We start from the raw sequence: 21,007 nt of genomic DNA, 5'->3' as shown, positions 1-21,007 counted from the left end.
TCTGAAGATGAGCTTCCTTTATATGCCAAGGCGAGTGTAAATTAAAGGAGGAAATGAGAAAGGGGAGAGAGGATCAGCTGTCTTCTTCGTTGTACAGTGTACAGACGAATCCACCACGTCAAATCCCAAAATAATGAAACATTAGGAGATATACAATACATATGCATCACGTATAGTAAAGATATGGAAATTGTCACTTTAAATTTCTAGTCTTCTTCTACTTCTAATATCGTACATGGAGATCGATTACCGTAATGCTAAAGATGGACGAGTAATGATTACGCTAAGATGGATTTATAGATAATACATAGAAACTTGATATGTTGTATTGATGTTATTACAGATATGATATGTGATTTATTGAAACAAACAAGTTGACAGAATCCGACATAATGATGATGATGATGATGATAACGATAACGATGATGACGATTAAGTGGAATCAAAGCCAAAAAGAAAATTTGATAAATTTATGAAATGAGATTTGATACTTCTTTGTGTTTGTTGATTACAATATGAGACAATGCCAGAAATCCTTCTAAAAATCATTTTCATCTTCACCTAGAATACCCATACTTCTAATTTCACCTTCAGGATCAATTACAGTTGTAGTATTTGCTGCACCACCTTCTACATATCCTTCAACTAAATGGAAAATGTCTGAATGACTCTTACTTCTTGCTCTTGTACTTGGTGTACTTTGTTGTGAAGATGATTGTGAGCTCGATTGTACATGATTGAAAGTAGTATTTGGTGACATAATGGAAGAGCCTCTTAATCTTCTTCTTATTGACGGTGTAGGCGAAGTAGGATTAGATGTATTGTATATCGATTGTGCAGGTGAAACGTGCAATGAATATGTTGTACGTCTTTTTCTTCTATATTCGCTAACATTGTCATTACCGTTATTATGAGATGGTGATAGTATAGGTGTAATCGAGGAAGAGGAAGGTACATTAGTGACAGATCGACGCAATCTCGGTAATGTATGAGGACCAGAGAATGGTTCATTATTTTGAGGGAATGGTACCCCGTTTAATCCCAATGTCGAATCACTATCATGTAAAGGTGTTCTCGAATTAGGTGTAGGTGTGATAGATCTTGATCTAGCTCTAGGTGTAGATATTTTCGATTTCCCATCATCGGTATGTAGATCTGAAGTTAAAGAATCAACATCGATGTTGGGCTGTTCGTTATCTTGATTATTGATAAGATCAGATTCACCGATATCCAATCTTAACCCAGTTCCAAGTGATTTCGTCTGCGTATTTAGTGTATCAAATCGATTTGATCTAGTTTGTGATCTATAATCATCTACTGCATCTATCTCTGTATCAGTAGGTATCGATAGATTTCCATTTCTTTTAGGGGTACGTTGTTGGTGTTGATGTTGGGGAGAAGATATTTCTTCACCATCTCGAGCGACTAATCTAGGTGAATTAAGTTCTAATTCATCTTCAACTTCTTTATTCAATTTTCCAATTTGATTTTGGTTTTGGTCTTGTTCTTGTTCAATTAAAGGTAAAGTTTGACAAACCCATCTACCAACATTATTGATTGCCGCAGTTGTAGCAGGTAAAAAAGAAAACATTTGAAAAACATGTACCATATCTTCATATAATTCATGTGTAACATGTACACCAGCTAAAGTAGCTTTATGTGCTAATAATGTAATTTCATCCCGTAATACTTCTGAATCACCAGATTGGATTAACATTGGTGGTAATCCTGATAAATCACCAAACAAAGGTGAAGCATAAGGATGTGTTAAATATGTCGATATACCTTTAGGTCCAAGGTAACATCCTACTGGATTTAGGTGATCTAAAATGAAACGCGATGTTAGCCAGTCCAATTGATTGATTATCCAATGAAACTTACCGTCAGCTTCAGGCCGGGGTACTACATCTGTAGCTGCATTTTCGTCCCAACTACCACAACTCATCGTCAGGTCGACCCACGGACTCATTAATACCAATCCAGCTGGAAGCTTGTATCCTTCATCTCTCAGATACATGCAAAGCGCCAAGGATAAACCACCACCGGCAGAATCTCCCGCTATTATGATATTTTCAGGAGGTATCGATAGAGGTGGAGCCAGTAAACGAAGGTAGCCGTGTAGGACGTCATGTAATGGAAGTGGGAATACATGTTCAGGTGCCAGACGGTAAGTGATAGCTAAAAAAATTGAGGAAGGGTCAGTTATAACAAATCCGCAGTGAAACACGTTCTGATTATGTCAACCTTTGCGAAGAGACTGAAATAGCTTACCAAACACCCTTGCATTACAACTCTTACTAACGCCTATCGTTATCAATCTATGCGTTGCAGCATTACCAACGTAATATGCACCTCCATGAACATAATAAATAACTCTTTCACCAGTTTTATCAGATTCTGAATCTGTCGTTGGAGTTGTAGTGCTGTTTACTGAATCACTACTTTTCGTTTTTAGGGGTGATGTTTCCGGCTTTTTAGGTAGACTACTCGAAGATGTAGGTGATGAAGAAGATGACTTCTCATTCACTGATACTGTATCATTCGTTATATAATTTTTAAGATTTGTTGATTTTGATGGAATAGTAGAACTATTATCACTAGATTTTCTTCTTGATTGACCACTACTGTTATTGTTATTACTATTCCTATTTGATCTATTTCTATTTCTATTTCTCTGTCTTCTTTCAGCTTTTAATCTTTTCCAAACATCTGTACCAACAACCCATTCACCCGATAAGTCTCTTTGACCATTCTCATTTAAATCAAATTCTCTCATAAAACCTTTTAAAATTTCATTTTCTCCCTTTTTCAATGATGATGGAACTTTAAATGTTATTGGTGTAACAACAGCATCATCACCAAAAGGTAATGGAAAAATTAAATTTTGTAATGAAATAAATTTTCTAATTAATACAATATCAGCCAAACTTGAATGATCAGCAATGTTTCTCATAAAACTAGTTATAAATGTCATTCTATATCCCCATGATTTTCTTTTAGGTCCAAATAAAAAATGTGATAATAAATTAAAATATATGTGTATACCTTTTAATAATAAAAATCTAATAAATAACCACCATGTTGAAAATGTCCATAATAATGGACTAAAACTTGTGTTTTTAGGTAACCTTTGTGGTAAATTTGGATCAACTCGAGATGTTGATGGTAATGGTGAAGGTGATCTTAAAGGATGAGCTGTAGTATAATTTTCTAGTAAATGTTTAACAGGTAAAGGCTGTGGTACTTGAGTCGTCGAGCTACCCCTACCTCCCATCTGTATGGACGACATGTTGCGGAGTTGAGGGGATTGGAATATAACGCTATATAAGTCTTGAGGAGTAATATATACTGTGCTCGCCCGATTTTGAAAAAACCATCGCCTATTTCAGTTGACGTAGTTCTACACCTACAGACATCTATTTCTATAGCATTTGTCGGCTGAAGTTATCAAAATGGTCAACTATCTTGCGATCGAGCTGTGAGTTGAGGTATACACAGACCGACCCCCTAATGACGAATAACGATGTGGAAGTGAATACCAAAACCAGAGTAGACTAAATGAAATATATAACTTATTTCAATTAATGTAATGTAATGACGATTGACCAGTCGCGTGTGCCGTATTTAACGTTAACCTTTCAGGTGGTTTCAGTTAGGTGCAGAAAAAAGACGATGTTTCGTTTGAATCACCATACATGTAAATGCATTGAAATAGATTACTCGTATGGATTGTGTAAGTAGTGGCAACGGAGAACCGATACCTCGATGATTCATAGGTTTTCTGATGCGACGAGGAAAGACAACTTGATGGCGATGACGATCAAAAGTTCCTCTTTCGGACTAAAACAACAGTAACAACATGAACAAATTAAACAAAGGGCACTGCACGTGAAGACGTTTGATAGCTTAGTAGGCAATGTTCAAACTACGAGTACGCGACGACTGTATCACAATCAACATTCACAACAAACCTACAGATGGAGCTTCCTTATAATGCATACAACATTTTTCATTCGTGTTATCAAGTCCTTTTGCATTCCCATCCTGGTACCGGTGAGATATTTGATTGTCATGTTTCTATCCGTATGCCCGTGCAGGATCACCAACTCTCTTCACCACCTCTCCCATCTTCGAACATCTGTTCTATATATTCGTTCGCCTGCTCTTCAGTCAAAGTACCAGCGCCTTCTTTACTTACACACCAGGCTAGAGCTTCTCTAACTTCTTTAGGCATAGCATTCGAAGATCTGAAGGGTATGGCATCGGATTAGCTTGATGCGTTCTTGAGTTACCCGTGAGATAAATAACTTACCCAGAGATATATACATGTCCACCTTTATCGATAAGCCAATCTTGTACCTCTTCTTTATTCTCTTTTATTAGATGCTGTACGTATACTTTCTCTTCTTGATCTCTACTCGCAGCAACCTGTACATTTACACCTTTCTCACCATATTTTTTCCATTCAGAAGCGAAATAGAAATCCGCAAATTCCGATCTACAACCAAAATATAACGCGGTGTCTACACGATTCACCTTATTAGCTGAAATGAATTGGTAAAAGAGACAGGAGAGCAACTTACTCTCCACCGCACCTTGTTTGACTCTAGCTTCGACGAAAGCTCTCATTGGTGCTACCCCTGTTCCAGGTCCTACTAGTATCACAGGAGTTTCTGGGTTTTGTGGCAAGAAAAGGGTAGGTGGTGAGATATGTATCGGTATTCTTGTACCTGAATAGCGATGAATAATCAGCACTTCTCAACGATTATTTACTGTCGCATGGACCAGACTTACCGACTTTCAAGCTGTCTAGCCATTGTGAACAAAGACCTCTTCTAGGTATTTTGAGATTGGTTTTATATTCTACCAACGCGACTAAAAGTTGAACTTTACCTGGATGTGCCTTTTCATGCGGCAATCAGCTTTTAGTATCCTACACATGTCATCGGCAGTGTGTCACAACTTACATCCCAAGAACTAGCTATTGAGAATTGTCTCCTACGCAAAGGAGGCAGTATTTCAAGTATATGTGAAAGAGGAATTTTCGTTTGTCTAAAATCTGCTAAAGTTTCAACTATAGATCTTGATGGTCTAGTTGCATAGGTATGTATCTCGTCCTGGAATAACAGTCATTAGTTTGTCAATTACGAAAGAACGTGCGAAGGATATACCTTACGGGATCATCAATAAATTCATCCAGCCTTTCTTGCTCCCTTTCATCGAGTGATAATCGCCTTAACCATTCAAAGAAACTTTTCCGTGGTGAACAACGTATATCTAAATGATTCGTCAATAAAGATCGTAATGTCGTTGGTTTATCGTGGGGCGGTAGATGTTCAGGAAGAGGTTGTTCTGAATACAATAAAAAAGTATATTGGGTGAGCATCTCTTCGAATATTTTCGGAACTCCTGCTGTCGACATGAGGTGGGGTTTTTCTCACCTTCAAGTACAGATTGTACAGTTATCGGTATATCGGCTTGATCTTCCAGATTCATCAACTCCAAAAAGGTATTAACGTCTTCTTCGCTCGACTGAGGTTGTATTGAGCATATCGATCCAGGTAGATACGGCGTACTGTTTGTCTGAGTTCAGCATGTTACTGAAAACGGAAACACCGTGTATCGATCTTTGAGTGACCATGAACATACTGGGGGGCGAGAGGGCATGTGAACGAGACATACAGATTTTTATCCTCGAGATCAAACTCAATCTCCCTTACATCCTGCCACCAGTCTTCTTTAGTCACTCGATCGTTCTTTTTTAGGGTTACCCAAACCCAATCGTCTGGCTTTATAATTCCATGCTCTTCCTGCCGCAGAGTATCTTCCACTCTTGTTGGGGCAACATGCCCATTAGTCGTGTTTGGAGATATCGATAATTTGTTTAAAGGTATGTCTAATTCGGTACTTCTGGAAGAACTAGCGGCCGGTGTCAAGGAGTATATAGGTGGTGGTAGATCTGTGATTGAGATGGGTCTATAGTCTGGAGGTACTGGGAGATATGGAAGGAATGTATCTAGTGTTTGTTGTAACCAAGGTATAAAAGCATCCTCGATTCTATGTTCACATCAGTATCAGCCTTTATAGTAGAAAATTTCCATTTTTCCAATGATGATGAACGAAACTTACCCATTAGGAGATCTTTCATCACCCCAACCATAATCACATAATTTATTCGCACCCAAATTTTCAATCCTTCTAGCTAAAATCTTACCTGCATAATTGAATTTTTCATATGAAGAATCACCTAAACCAAATAAAGTAAAATGTAAATCTTCTAAAATATTATTTGGTAGATTCTTTCTTAATAAAGCTTTCCATAAATTTAACATTTTTGGAGGTGGTTCACCTCTACCATGTGTTGAAGTGATTAAAATCAATAAATCAACATGTATTAAATTTGATATTTGGAATTTATCCATTGATTCACATGTTACTTTTCTACCTTGTCGCCTAAATGATCTTGAAACTCTTTCAGCTACATCTTGTGCATTTCCTGTTTCTGAAGCATATAAGATTAATGGAATCATCTGATGCGGGATCAAAGCAGCTGGGAAAAACGCTTGATACTATTAGTTTGACTAACAATCACTATATACAATATAAGCAGAAGACAAACGATCAAAGAGATAATAATATTCGCAATAATCTCAGAGAATTATTCAACATTTTGGTGGACCTCCACCTTTTTTTTCCGTCGGCCGGATCGGGGACCCTCTTCTATTGTATGTATGCCATCAAGAGCCCTCTCTTCAGCAACGAGAAGCTTGTTGACTTTAAGCGTGAACAAATCCATCTGTACATGACTCCAGTCACGTCACTGGACAGTCGAAGGGCAGCTGGTGAACAGATTGGGAGAATAGGTTGCTTTAGCAGCTGTATGTTGGTGCAAGAATATGGATGTTACCAGAGGATTGCTGAGTTGATAATAGCAAGGATGAAACGGTTAAATACCCTGAAATCTCGTCATTCTCGTCACTTTGGCTTCTTGCATGACCATTCTATGAGCTATGACACGTCAAGATAGAGATTCAGTTTAACTTTCCAAAATTCAAAGAAATAATATAAAGAGAGAATAGTGTATTGTGTGGAAATCAGTTTGGTAGAGCGAACAAATTCTCTTTCTTCATCTTCATCCTTTGCAAATTCACAACTATTATTCAAAAGATCAGTGATCTCAGCGAATCAATAGATAAAATGCCAGTACCAGATTTATTCAAACTTCCTTATGACCGTTGTTCGCCCAAGGAGAAGCGTGGGTATGTCAATAACAACTCAGCTTTAATCAAGTACTTAATGATCAAAAGACTGACTTGATATGATATAGATTCGCCTATGTATCTTTAGTGAAGAGGTAAGCTGGATTGAGGTTCGTGCATCATTTGTATGGATTGAGCTGATTTATATTGTATTCATCTTTAATAGGTGGCCTGTAGTACTTACAAATATAGTATCAGCTGTATCAAACGTCGATCATGAAATACACATGAATCCAACAGAAACTTCCGAAGCTAAATTAGCAGAAGGAAAGAAGATCATTAGTCAGATAAGTCAAATGAAATATGATATGGGGCATAATGCTGCATTGACGTAAGTGATCATAGTGTGAAACTATCTCCATGTTACATATAGACGACAATTCCAAAGAGATCCACTCTCTGTAAGACTAAGGAGATGATACCTAGTTCTAACTACCTGAATTACTGTTAGACCTATAGAAAATGATGGCGATATCAACAGAGAATGTTATAACGATGAACTGAAGACTTATCCTGATGAAGATAGAAGATGGAGTACAATGAATTGGTTATTCGCTGAATGTTACATGTAAGTCGTAGTATACACCAGTTGCATCCATAAAGCAAATATACAATCAGGACAGCTTCCAAAACTTTACTCATCTTCTTTTGATGACCCTTTAGGTATCGAAGATTAAGAAGTTATTTCGCTTCTACAATACATTGGAAAGAATATGATCCATTCTTTGAGCAAAAAGCAGAAACTTATAAATCGAGTTCAATAGCTATTGTTCGTAAGTTGTTTTTCATCTTTTACTGCTCTGCATGTATCAGATGACTGATCAGGTATGTCTCTATGATTTGTGCAGATTTGGCAAAAGCAATGAATCAAGCTGTTCAAGAGAAAGAGGAATTAGATAAAAACTTTGAGAAATCTGGTTCTGCTTTAGAAATTGCTTTCTTGTAAGTTAAAGCTCGCTCTTTCTACTTCAGATAGCGCATAAGCTGATGTATTGTACATTGTCTATCAGGGAAATGATTCAGGCTGATTTATGGGGTAATGCAACTGTAAGTATTTTACCTGATTGAAACATAGGAGAATATAACATCACATGCTTCGCTACTACATACATAAGGCTCCCTGAGGGTGTCACTGATCTTCTCAATGTTATTATCAGGATCTCTCTTTACTTGTTGATCTGAAATATGAAGATTTACAAAAATTACAAGCTGTTGGTGCAGATGCTCAAAAAGAACAAGCCAAAAATATACTAAAAAACGATTTACCTAAAGCTTGGGAACACTTAAAAACACTTAAAGGTGGAAGAGTTGATATAATCTTAGATAATGGTAAGTATTTTTAATTTAGATTATTGTCATACCAAAAGGAAAATGGCAATTATGCAGGGCGAGCGGGAACAATACAATGCTGATCTCTACCTTCATACATGATTAGCTGGATTTGAAGTAAGTTTGACAAAGTTTTGTAGAGGAACCTCATTTCTGTGCTAATATATTGTAATCTCAGCTTTTCACAGATTTGATATTAGCGGATTTCTTGGTCTCTTGTACACCTTTCGTTAATCAAGTCGTCTTCCAGTAAGTCTACCTTCATTAGTTTATTCATTTTTAAAAAGATAAACTCATTTCTGATATGGAATCATAGTCCAAAAGCTATCCCATGGTTTGTATCAGATGTATTACCATATGATTTCACGTAAGTCTACTACAAATATCTAAAAAACATAGAAATCTGAAATCTAGCTTACCACTCAACTATACAGCTGGGCAATCGATTCATTATTAGATAAACAATTTTTCGCTTCACATTCATCTACACCGTTATCTTCAGATGATCTAGAATCTTTATCAAACTTAGTAACGAGATGGAAAGGATATTTGAATAATGGTAAATTCAAATTATCTGTACCTGAAAATACAAAATTAGGTCAAGCTACTTCATTAGGTAGATTTTGGACAACACAATATTCTTTCCAGGATTTACCTGAAGTTGCACCAGGAACATTACAAGAATTGAGAAAATCTGATTTAGTTATATTTAAAGGTGATTTGAATTATAGAAAGTGAGCATTTAATATCCATTACTGATACACACATACAACATCTTGTATCTGCTTATAATCGTTGAATAGACTCGTTGGAGATGCTTGGTGGCCTACAACAACACCATTTGAAGAAGCTCTCGGTAAGCGATCCGGTCATGCTTATTTGATGAATGATAATAGGCCTAACATAGCTGGCATTCTGCCCTACAGGTCCATTAGCAGGAAAGATTACCTTGTTGAGTTTAAGAACTAATAAAGCTGATACAGTGTAAGTATTTTTGTTGTTCAATTTCAAGACTGTTCTCCAAAGCTAAATAGATTCCCTTAACTTCTAGCGTTGGGCTGGAAGAAGGTGTAGAGGAGCGAATGAATAAGGAATCTCCCGATTGGAGAATTTCAGGAAAGTAAGTAACGCTCTGCTATGTAATCTGCGGTTTAAGAATTAATGTTAACAGACGGAAATCTTGATAGATACGCTGTTGTGTCATTCTCGAAACGACGATAGATATAGAATTGTAGAATTTTGCATATGCATATTTATAGATTATATGAGCGTGTAGTGATCCAAAATGTTGTATATTCTATGGGATTAAAGCTACACTTAAACGATCGTCATTTTCATAAATCTCTTGACTCTCAAGGAGTATTTCCTCTAGTAACCTTATTCAATAAATCTCCATTGACTCCCATCTTTGATGGTGTTCCTGTTGATATCGGTATTCGAGCATCACCCTTTTTAGGGGTAAAGACATCTCTCGGTGAAGTAGGTGGTGATATAGGTTTTTCAGTTCTTGGTGAAGGCCATGGTGGAGGAGCTTTTCTTCTTGATGAAGGTGTTCTAGTTAATGTTACACTACTACCAATACTATTCCCCCCAATTAAATTGCTTTGAATTTGATTTGGTGGTGTCGAAGGTCTAGGATTCGTCGTACCGTTGATAGTAGTAGTAGTAGAAGGTGATGATATAACGTTATTATTACTTCTCGGTGAAGACGTGATGTTTGAATTTTGATTTATCATTCTAATACCATTTGTCGTACTTGGTCTTCTTCTTCTTGTGGGTGTAGCATGAATATCCATAGGAAAAGAAATGAAAACTAATTTACCTGTAGGTCGATCTAAATTCAAACTCAGATTGATTGATGAAGCTGATAAAGGTGCTTGTGCAATTACACCATTTGTAGAAGTAGATAATTGAACTGGACCACTTAATGAAGATTGGGTATTCTGCTGATTGAAAGCTTGATTATGATTATGATCGGATTGTTTCTTAATTACAATTTCCCATCTAATCTCTTCATCTTCGTTATCCATACCGTCATCATCTTTATTATTGATACAATTAATCATTACTTCATACCCCCTTAAATTACCACCACCACCATTACCATTACCATTCATAGATTTTCTAGGAGTAGATCTATCTCTAGAAGGAGTAGTGATGATTGATCTTCTACGTGGATTCAACCCAATTTCGCCATCGGAGGATACCATATCAGTATCTGATTCTTCTGTTGACGATAATAAGATCTTGTTGTTATTGGTATCAATTATTTTTGGTGAATCATCCAATGATCCTTGACGTTTAGGTGTAGAAGGATTATTGGTTATTATTCGAGCATGAGCATGTGATAAAGGCGATTCACTTGATGACTGTCGACTATTACTACTTTGTTGATCAACTGAAAGAGATGGCCGATGTTTACGTTGCTTTTCAGGTGTATTGATACCTGAAGTAGATGATAGAGAAGGTTTACGTGCTAACCATTCTGCGTTAATTTTATGAGGTTTTTCTGATCCTCTCCTTTGTTTCAATGGTGTACTAGGTGATGAAGGCATTCCTGCATTTACGTTGTCTTCACCGTGATGATTTGGTGAAGGAGAATGTTGACGTAAATTAGGTGAAGAATTGGATATACTTTGCCAATTGCTATTATTGTTATTGAACGAAGAAGGTCCACCAACAGCAGATAAAGCTTGAATCATACTTATACTAGGTGGAGTACCATATTTGTCATCATCGTTATCATCATTGTTGATGTTATTGTATTTATAAGAGGTAGGTGTGGATGAACGCTGTTGCTGTAGCTGCTGTTGTTGAGCAGAATTAGCTATAGCTTTAGGAGACCTTGGCATGGGTCTACGTGGCGGTGATAGTGCAGTAGGATAAAATGGTTTTGTAGCTGAATCAGGCGGTGTAGGTGGTCTCTCATATCTATCTCTATCATTATTGTAATTTCTATTATCTATGTATCTATTGTTACTATTATTATTATTGGTGTCATTGTTGTTTGCGACTTTGCCGAAAATTCCAATACCACTAGTTGGACCTAAACCACCATCAACAACCTTAGGTAACGAAGTTGATAAGGGAGGTGAAATATCACTTTTTACTTCCAATAAATTCAAGTGATGCGACATATCTTCTGAGGTACCTTCGTTCGATGAAGACGGTATGATCACTACATCTTGTTGTTGCTGTCCATTATCGCTTGAACCAATTTCTTCAGTATTCATACCATTTGACAATTTACCATTATACACAAAAGCTGATCTCTTATTGGATGTTGAGGTTGAAGTCGTAATAGTGGGAGAGGGTAAAGGTATAGCATAGCTGACTCTAGAATTTTCTGAACCTCTTCTAATTGGATAAGTCGAAAATTTATCTCTTTCGCCATTACCAGTATGATTATGACTATCGAAGAAAAACCCTCTTGGTGAAGAAGGAAGTAAATTAGCTCTAGGTGAACTTGGTGGAAATTTTCTTGGTGAATTAGGTGTTAGAGGTGGTTCAGAACTAGATGCCGAGTTACTTTGAGTGGTTCCAGCTGATATCGAGTTAGATCTTTTATAGATATTCGGAGGTAATGGATTTTGATTTGATTCTGGAAAATTTGATACTTCATTATTGTTGTTATTTGATTTACTGTTATTCAAACTAGCTTTACGCCTAAGTAATCTAGATGGATGATACTTTGATGTGGGTGATTCTGCCGAAGCAGAAGCAACATTTGATGGAGCAACGTTTATAGTTGTTGAAGATGCATTGATTGATGGGGAAGAAGAAGAAGAAGCGAATGGATGTGTAAATTGTGGTGCTTGCTGTGGTTGCTGTTGTTGTTGGTAAAAAGTGTTATTATTACTTCTCGAATCAGGTGAAGATGGCAAGTTGGACGATGAAGTGTTGAAAGCTTCCTTATCGCGATCTTTATCTGTGTTTGATCGTAGAAAGGGAAATTGGGGCATGTTGAGAAAACTATATCATCTGTAGAAACTGGACGAAACGATGACTAGAAGCGATCCTTGTCGTGGGTTAGAAGTGACCTAATAGGTGACATGATATAAAGCTTACGTTGGTATTGGCAAGATGGAGAGAAGTCCCGCGTCGTCCCATAAATTTTCCCATATATTTGATCTACTACTATGGTTGGACACCAGTAGATAAGAAATGTACTCAAATCGTTATCGAAAAATTTACAGAAACTCGTAAACAAATCTTAGAAATGACGTCTATCGACTAATGTTGATCCTAGCTGCTCATATGAGCTTGAAAACTAGAATTGCATTATGATTCAAACTTTCCGGTGGTTTGAACAAGACGTTTAACCAATTCAATCGTGACCAAGTCAGACGCGTCTTACTTGTTCTGAACATGAATTTGACCTTATGTGAATAAAGCTCAAAACACGTCTCGTCTCGTCTTCGTCTGTTGTTTCGATTATTCTATCCTTTTACGAATATCAGATATTACGGGAATAAAGTTATTCTGTCAAACCTTATTTGATCAGGCACAGATGACGGAGATCACCGTCCCCCCCTCCTTTGACTGATTTTCGCCACTCACCGACAGAAACGAGACTGCCACATGGGATTCGGCTGTAAAGCGGAGGTGAAGGGAAGGAGGAGGGCCTGATTCTGAATGGACAATAGGCTCAAGAATCAGGTACAAGAAGAGAGAGAAAAAGGTCTTACAGAAGGAGAAATAGAAAGACATTCGATCATCATACTGGGATACTTCGATCGTTCCTGTTGAGAGACTCGTCAGAAATGGGACCAAGCTGTCTTAATCAATCCACAAGAAGAAGCTCGACAAACATGTGCCTATGGAGTATGGAGGAATGTGAAATATCTGATAGGCACTCTTTCAGCAATGTACCTCGTTGATTAGGTTCAAGTTACCATTTACTTTAAAGAACGAGTACGAATATAGTAGTATTTATGTCTATGCAAGTATGTATTCCATCATCTGGAATTCTGAAAATAGGCTCAAGGATAGAAGGTGATAAAGTGGTGCAGAATAAAGAGTCTTAAATTGAAAAGAAAACTTCCTCTTCTTGACATAACAAAGAAGATTCTTTGTGGGAACATATCTATGCACACGACTCCCAAAAATCGATTGCATTAATTCTCTACATATCTCGTTTTCGTATCTCAAACTTTGTTTTGCATTCTTCTAAATTCAGGTCAGGTCAGGTCGTGAATTATAGTTCTTCGGACCTTTTCGTTTTTACACATGATAACTTTTTTTTCTTTTCTCCTTGGCAGGTTAATTACGATCGATCTTTTCTCGGGTCCTGTTCTCTTCCCATAGGGCTTGTTTTATTCCACTCCTCATGTTTTTATTTGATTTTGCTTCTGAAAGGAGTCCTGTGCACTTAGGCTGAAGAACAAGGTTGATATGATTGCGACGATCTTCTACCCTCCTGTGAAAGAACGCCAATTTGATCTACGACTACCGGCTAATAATCTTGTTACTCACTGGAACCAAAAATCTTGAGCGATTATATGCGTGCGAGGCCATTTTGAGGCTTTTCAAGTTAGATAATCCCTTATAAATGCCTCAGAGTAATCTCTCGTATATCGGATGTTTCCTTAGCCTTCAAATACATTATTGTGTACGCCATGAGGAAAGGAGGCAGGGTAGAATAGTGTATGCAGTAATATGAATACCGTATGTACTATTCAGATAATATGGAGACGATCTCGTCACCTGATTTGATCTACATTCAAATATTCAAATAGTGCAGATCGACTGAAAACCGTCTAACCGAAAAAGATGGCATACTCCCCGTGTCTCGATTTTTCGGTAGTACGTTCTCAAGCCATTCCATAATTCTCAATTGAATGAGAATTTCGAAACTCAATTGAATTAGTTTTTTTCTTGCCATTCAACCAAGAAAAGGGGGCAACAGTTGAAACTTGGCACCGTTCTTCAATTTATCTTTCGGTAAAACATGAAATTCGCTCAAGAATCGTGAAACTGTATGCAAATGGGAATGGCTAACTCTCGATATTTAGGTCGTATTGTATTCATCACAATGATTTAATTTCGTATATACTATTACAATTGATTTTTGAGGGCATCAACACGATTATCCTTCTAATCTATTCCTATGTATGAAAATGTATGTATTATGAAACCTGATACAAGTACAAGAGATATATATTGATAAAGATATGCGATTAATAAGAACAGATGATATTTGATGCAGATATATATATATTTGAAATATGTGTGAAGATGCAATGTTATGATGGGTAACCAAGATGTAACCAAAATCAAAAAGAGACTAAGAAAGACTACATTATATATAATAGTTTTCAACGCTTAACGAAAGAAAGGATTTGGTGAATTACCTGTTGTTATTTCAGGTGAAATTGGATTTACACGTAATTCAGATATTGACGAAGGTGTTTTACCTTTTAATATTTCAAAGAATTGATGATGATGTTGATATTGATGATGATGCTGCTGCTGATGGTTAGGTAAAATTAGACCACCTTCAGCTAATAATTGTGGTGTAGGTGGTAAAGATCCACCATTTGATGAAGAAGATCTTGATTGATGTAAAGGAGAAGTTGTATGTTCACCATCACCTGATCCCGAGTCGGCTCTTAAAGATGGTGTTTCCAACTCGTCAAATACAAAAACCGTTTGTTCTTCTGTTATACTTGTTTGCCATTCTTCTTGATAAGTACTATCACCTTCAACTTCATAACCTTCTGGTATTTCTTGTAATGGCATTAAAGATGAATCGGCTGAAGCTTGATATTGTGGAGTTGGAGTTTCTGACGAAGGATTTTGTGCTGCATAATGTGCTAAACGTAATTCTTCTTCACCCATTGTGAATGTTTCAACTTCCATTACTAATTTCCTTAAAGCTGCTAAAGATATTCTTTCAGCTGGATTTATTGTAAATATCTGTTGTAATACGAATAAACATTGAGATGATATAGGTAATATACGTCTTAAGAAATTTGGATCATTTAAGAATGAATTGAAAGATTCGTCTGATGGTGATGCTATTCTCCAAGGGTTTCTTCCACAAACCAAGTTAACTAATATTACACCTAATGACCAAACATCTCCAGGTCGTGTTGGATATGAAGTGTTTTCTGGGAACCAGTCACCAAGACATTCAGGTGCAATATAAAATGTTGAACCACAACCAAATTCACTTGATTCTTGTTCAGAAGTAGCTAAACCGAAATCACATATTCGTACTCTTGTACCATCTTGTGAACACACAATGTTTTCAGGTTTGATATCACGATGACTTATACCTAGAGAGTGAAGCCATGCTACACCGTCCAGCAGTTGTAAAAAGACATCGCGTATAAGTTCATCGTCGCCAACATACTATCAATAGAAGTGGCATTAGCATATAAAATAAACGTGGTATGACTCTTTGACTTACGCGCTGTTTATCCGTTATCATAGCGAAGAGATCACCTTCTTCACCGAATTCCATAACGACATAAACATTATCACCTTCTTCAATCATTCTATCCATAGCTATTATACTAGGATGGGCAGAAGCTAATCTATGTAAAGCTATTTCACGACGTTGAAAGTGTTTTTGTCTTGAATCAAGACCATGACGACGAAGACATTTGACTGCCCGCCACAGAGGTTGAGCATATTTATAATCTATACCCAAGTATACAACGCCATAAGCTCCAGTACCTATGACTGAGGTGAGCTCGAGGCAACCATTGTCGATAACTCGAGGTAACCCGCCGGCGGGATGAGTTGAACTTGAGGCATTCATTTTGTAAGATGATATTATTGATCTGTTATTATTGGATTGATTATTATTGATAAATGTCGTGATGGTCGTATAATCCGTTAAGAAAGTTAAATAGTTAGGCTATTTATACCGAAATTCCTTGGTGATCGAAATCTAAAAGTCCCAAAGATAGTATGACGTTGATATGTTGTGTGTATGTGTTATTTGTTTGTGATTGATTATAAATGACTTTTCCGGTCTTTTGGTGAAAGAACAAAAACTTAGTCTATATCTGAAGGAGTTCGTTTTGTGTATTGAGGTGTGTAATACTGTTTCTATATTAAGGAGTCGTATTATTTGTGATTATAAAGACCGCCTTGAGACTGATGAGTTATATTATATATAGTTCTTGTTGTAGGGATGGATGAAACGATATAAGATTAAAGAGAGTAACCGTTTTGTGAATTAGAAGATTTTGGATTATAGTGCGTGAAGAAAGAAAGAACAAAGTTTAGATAGTAGTAGTCGTATATATAAACAATGTATGTATGAGCTATTTTTTGGGTTTTGTTTGTCTAGAATGGTGTAGCGAGGAATTTCAATTGAAAACAATATAATTATAGGTATAAGATATGTAACTACGTCGTGTCAGGATAAATTTTGACTACTTTTACCAGAGAATGATCAAGGGAACGGGAGACGAGAGGGTGAAGGAATTGTTTGGACTTGAGCCTGAACGCAACTAACCAAATCTGTACTCTGTTGTGATTTAACTTTGAGAAGAAGAAGGATGAATAAAAGAGGGTCACCTAAAAGGTCCCAAGCTAGTACAACCTTGATTTTACTGTTTTTTGTTTCTTCTCTCTTCCCTGATTCGCCAATAAAATATAAATAATTTTGGTTTCTTTTGGGTCACTCGACTGTGCGTTAGTTAGCTTTCGTTCTGCTTTGCGTTAGTACAGCAAAAACAAGTAACGTACGCAATCTGGTTACTACGTAAATGTATATCTAGGTGTATCAAAAAGGCCCTGAACTCAGTTTGTGATCCAGGATCAACTTTGTAGGGGATTTTTTTTCAAGCCCGTCCACTTGGGACCTTTGTACGTGATTTTCTAGAAAAGCTGTTTGACAAAGCAGAAATGCCGAAGAACAAAAACAATTACATCCGAGTTAGCGGGACCAAAGCCTAAATGAACTCAAACCTTCTCCCTTCGCTCTCTCTTCTTCGTACCCTAAGTGAGCAAGTGTGGCGTAATATGTAATATGTTCCTAACTTCACATCAAAGGGTGAACAGGACCTATACGGAGATTAAAATGTGGTATCACCAGATTAACGTACATACTACTGCTACTATGCCTGAAACGGGTGTAAGGCTTGTATCATCCAAGACATTTTCTTACCAATACGAAAAGGGTGATAACTGCTATAGCGAGTCTATAACTTAGCAGAAGTTCCACGTTATTCAAACGCGTATGGCATAGCTTTTCTTGATCATCGTCATTATCCCAATTCCACTAGAAAGGGTTATTTAATGAGGCGATTTCATCTAAAACCTGCACTAGAGTCGCAGCCTTTTGACAGTGTAGTTGGTTAGCGTCATATCGAGTGAATGCCTCTTCATCCATTCACCTTTACAAAGGTCAACTCTGTGTTTGTTTATCAATTGATAAGGGTAGTTGACCAATATGAAACTTCGGTAGCTTGACCGAATTTGGATAATATACATATCTTGGAAATATAGTTACATATTGCACAGTATATGGTTAATTCGAACCCCTTGAACCTGAATGAGCTGTCGTTCCAATGAGTGGCGCAGTGTTTCGACTCGTTTTTGTTTACAAATTCACGCTTTTCTGATGTACGACGACGATCATATCTTTCTGGGATGACTGGATTTACAGGTATCTGCCAATGCTTGTATGCTGGATAGGATGTCAATCTGCTCGCTTCCACAATTTTGACCACTTTAATTCCCTTTGTACCGACCACCACTTTGTAGGTGAATAATCAATATAACGTACAATTTTGGGACACTGCTGCTGCCGAAATACATAGATCTAATCATTTTTCAATAAAAAAACAGATGCCGCTTACTATTTACGAAATTTGACAGACCAAAAAAAAAAAGAGAAATACGTAAAAATAGATTTTTTTGGTAGTCTGCCATAACAAACATGTGTATAAAAGTAAAAGATCGACAAAGACCAAAAACAAAAGGGGGAAGATCCTAGTCAAGCCACATAATCGTAGAAAAACAAGCTTTTTTCACGAGAGAGATTCACGTTATTTCCCCATAGTCTCGTGCTTACAAAGTTGGTTTATCTCGTTATTTCGTTCTTTTTCGATTTCGGATATTCCTTCTCGAAATCGAACTTTCCAAGAAGAGTCTCGGTAATTTGTATATGTATTCCAAAATTAATCGTTAACTTTAAATACTTAAATAAGAAATAACTGTGCGCACCTGTACCAAACAAAAACGATAGAAAAAGTAAAACCTTTCTCTCGTTATTTTTAGTCCCAAACTCAATTGAACCCGCTATGGGGGAAGTCACTTGTACCTTTTCCTTAACGTGTCACTCGCATTTTTTCCAGCAAAATCTACATATCTGATCTGTTTGAGTGGCAACAATGAGATGTATACGCTAGGAAACGGCCGAGTATAACTCAGCGAAGATGCTTGCGGGAATAGCAAAAACGAAACTTATTTAGCTTGCTCGCTCGAGGCAACGAGTAACGTGAAATTTGTACGCCAAAAGGCTATTTATTATTGGGTGCATGTGCAATTGAGCCATCAAAAGCCTATATTTTTCTTTTCGTAATTCCTTCTCTTTCCTCTGGTAAGTCAGCATCACTACGCAACGATGAGAAATACGCAACGCGAAATTGTTCATATATAGATCGGATCGTCTACGTTCACATGAAATTAAAATGTATTCCAGCATCAAAGGAATGTGGAGATCTAAATTAGTTGTTCAATAAGAAACCGAAGAGAGAAAGGCGCTTAAGGTGGATGCAATAGATCCTTGTTGGCTAATGTTTTGATTGAATATTACATTCCACTTCACTTTGATTAGTCGTTAAGATCTCTTTTAGTTCGATCGCTCACGTACACGATACAGACAAAGTTTGGCAAATCTTTGACGATCAGAGACTACTGTACTTCTCCCTCCACAATTCTCATCACGCAACGTGATGTTCAGTCCTTTCATGTGCATGAAACACCACTTGTACAGAGCATCGTAAAGATGGACGCGTGTAGTGATTGAGGATCAGTTTTGTGGTTCAGATGGTCGGATTACTCATGTGGCGTTTCACAATTGTATTTTCGCGACCTTTTGGTAACATTCGCTACATTCTGCATTCTTCGAAGTACGCTACAAATGCAGCAACAAGAAAAAATAGACTGTAGGCGCCAAAGATTAAATCAAGGCATCTATGTATATATTGAATTGATGGATGAATCTGCGCTTTGAATCGTATAGCCAGAGATATCTCATTCCCCGTAAAAATCATAGCATGTCCTATAGACTTTCACCGTAGATAACAATACCGTTAGGGATTCGAGTTGATTTATGTTGAAACGGCCAGGTCCCACTCCGAGTTCCAGTGGCGAGTTCGTACCATTATTCAGGTGAGTAGTATAGCAACAAGAATGGAATCAGGAATGGCTAGCTCAACGTGTAAGTAGTTGAAACGGTAACCTTGAAACGCGTAACCTGATATGTATATACATCACCAATAATACGGCTTTCGGCAAAGCAGGGTCTGCCAAACTTCAACGTTAATACTCCTTTTTAGGCGAATCACCGAAAATCCTATCCTAACAATCTTCATCCTGAATCTCATAATCATACCTTACATGCCGTTTTTCCCGATTTCCTGGTAACTGTGAATTTACTGTATGTAAGCAGAAAAGAAATCTCCTTGTCTGGAATCTCCTTCCAATATTTGTCGTCATACATGGGACATTTTATTGTAAACAATGGCGACTTTTTATGTACGACAACTGTACTTAGGATGAAAAGATCTACACCCTTATTCAGGTCAAGTCAGGTTGTGGTCAGGTAGATGTGTAAATGGCAGATTCCAGTAGTCCGTCTCCGTTCAACCATTATGCAAGTGATAGGATAAGCCTGAAAAGCCATGAATTACATATTCACGATATGTTATGTACTTATGGTACCTCGAAAACATACCTTAATGGTCTAGACTAGACAGTAAACGACCAAGATAAGGTCTGTAACAGTTCGTTGGAATCTCAAATGACGAGGTGCTGTACAAGTGTAACATGGTAGTGATTGCGAGTATGAGAGTATAATGATAATTGGTCGACATGTGCAAAAGGCGCAAACAAAAAGAGATATCGTGCCGAAAGATTTGGCCGAGAGGTGTCATGTAATGCTAAGAAAGTGATGGGATATTACTCTTCACGTGAATGAAGCCTTTGGCTTAACTTCGGCATGATAAAACCATTACTGTACTTACAATCACAGTGCCGCGAATGTAGAATTAGAGATGTAAGAAATTTCGCTCCGAAAAGTTACCACTGTACGTACTGAAAAGCCATCTACGTAGTTGTAAGCCCTATGTGTCTCAGAATGTGATTCACCTAGAAACATGGTTATCAAAGAAGGCACAATCGTAGTCCATAAACCTCATGGGGTCGTCGTACCTTGTGTTTCAGCATGACCT

At 37.2% G+C, this 21,007-nt stretch overlaps 5 protein-coding genes across 5 annotated transcripts; 1 reads left to right on the top strand and 4 right to left on the bottom strand.

Annotated features, from left to right (window-relative positions):
- Nucleotides 1–538: 538 nt before the first annotated feature.
- Nucleotides 539–3,289, bottom strand: L201_002269 (uncharacterized protein; the record flags this gene model as incomplete). The annotated part of the gene is made up of 3 exons (XM_066218046.1): nucleotides 539–1,824; nucleotides 1,882–2,178; nucleotides 2,272–3,289. The coding sequence occupies 3 exons, from the start codon at nucleotides 3,287–3,289 to the stop codon at nucleotides 539–541; spliced, it is 2,601 nt and encodes an 866-aa protein (XP_066074143.1).
- An 810-nt stretch (nucleotides 3,290–4,099) lies between these two features.
- Nucleotides 4,100–6,530, bottom strand: L201_002268 (NADPH-dependent diflavin oxidoreductase 1; the record flags this gene model as incomplete). Its single annotated transcript, XM_066218045.1, has 9 exons — nucleotides 4,100–4,247; nucleotides 4,313–4,523; nucleotides 4,584–4,730; nucleotides 4,795–4,903; nucleotides 4,968–5,117; nucleotides 5,177–5,352; nucleotides 5,442–5,575; nucleotides 5,683–6,057; nucleotides 6,130–6,530. 9 exons carry the CDS (start codon nucleotides 6,528–6,530, stop codon nucleotides 4,100–4,102), a joined length of 1,851 nt encoding a protein of 616 aa, XP_066074142.1.
- A 667-nt stretch (nucleotides 6,531–7,197) lies between these two features.
- Nucleotides 7,198–9,809, top strand: L201_002267 (uncharacterized protein; the record flags this gene model as incomplete). Its single annotated transcript, XM_066218044.1, has 16 exons — nucleotides 7,198–7,259; nucleotides 7,328–7,354; nucleotides 7,426–7,590; nucleotides 7,711–7,827; nucleotides 7,923–8,032; nucleotides 8,108–8,201; nucleotides 8,270–8,306; nucleotides 8,417–8,588; nucleotides 8,695–8,705; nucleotides 8,767–8,837; nucleotides 8,905–8,955; nucleotides 9,023–9,322; nucleotides 9,392–9,444; nucleotides 9,515–9,572; nucleotides 9,640–9,708; nucleotides 9,776–9,809. The coding sequence occupies 16 exons, from the start codon at nucleotides 7,198–7,200 to the stop codon at nucleotides 9,807–9,809; spliced, it is 1,431 nt and encodes a 476-aa protein (XP_066074141.1).
- A 131-nt stretch (nucleotides 9,810–9,940) lies between these two features.
- On the bottom strand, nucleotides 9,941–12,550 carry L201_002266 (uncharacterized protein; the record flags this gene model as incomplete). Its single annotated transcript, XM_066218043.1, has 2 exons — nucleotides 9,941–12,189; nucleotides 12,232–12,550. 2 exons carry the CDS (start codon nucleotides 12,548–12,550, stop codon nucleotides 9,941–9,943), a joined length of 2,568 nt encoding a protein of 855 aa, XP_066074140.1.
- A 2,362-nt stretch (nucleotides 12,551–14,912) lies between these two features.
- L201_002265 (uncharacterized protein) lies at nucleotides 14,913–16,356 on the bottom strand (the record flags this gene model as incomplete). The annotated part of the gene is made up of 2 exons (XM_066218042.1): nucleotides 14,913–15,944; nucleotides 16,003–16,356. The coding sequence occupies 2 exons, from the start codon at nucleotides 16,354–16,356 to the stop codon at nucleotides 14,913–14,915; spliced, it is 1,386 nt and encodes a 461-aa protein (XP_066074139.1).
- Between the last annotated feature and the right edge of the window lie 4,651 nt (nucleotides 16,357–21,007).

This window comes from Kwoniella dendrophila, chromosome 2 (genome assembly GCF_036810415.1).
Source record: "Kwoniella dendrophila CBS 6074 chromosome 2, complete sequence".
Taxonomy (NCBI): domain Eukaryota; kingdom Fungi; phylum Basidiomycota; class Tremellomycetes; order Tremellales; family Cryptococcaceae; genus Kwoniella; species Kwoniella dendrophila.
The sequence above is the reverse complement of the archived record's forward strand: the minus strand, read 5'-3'. Positions and strand labels throughout refer to the sequence as shown.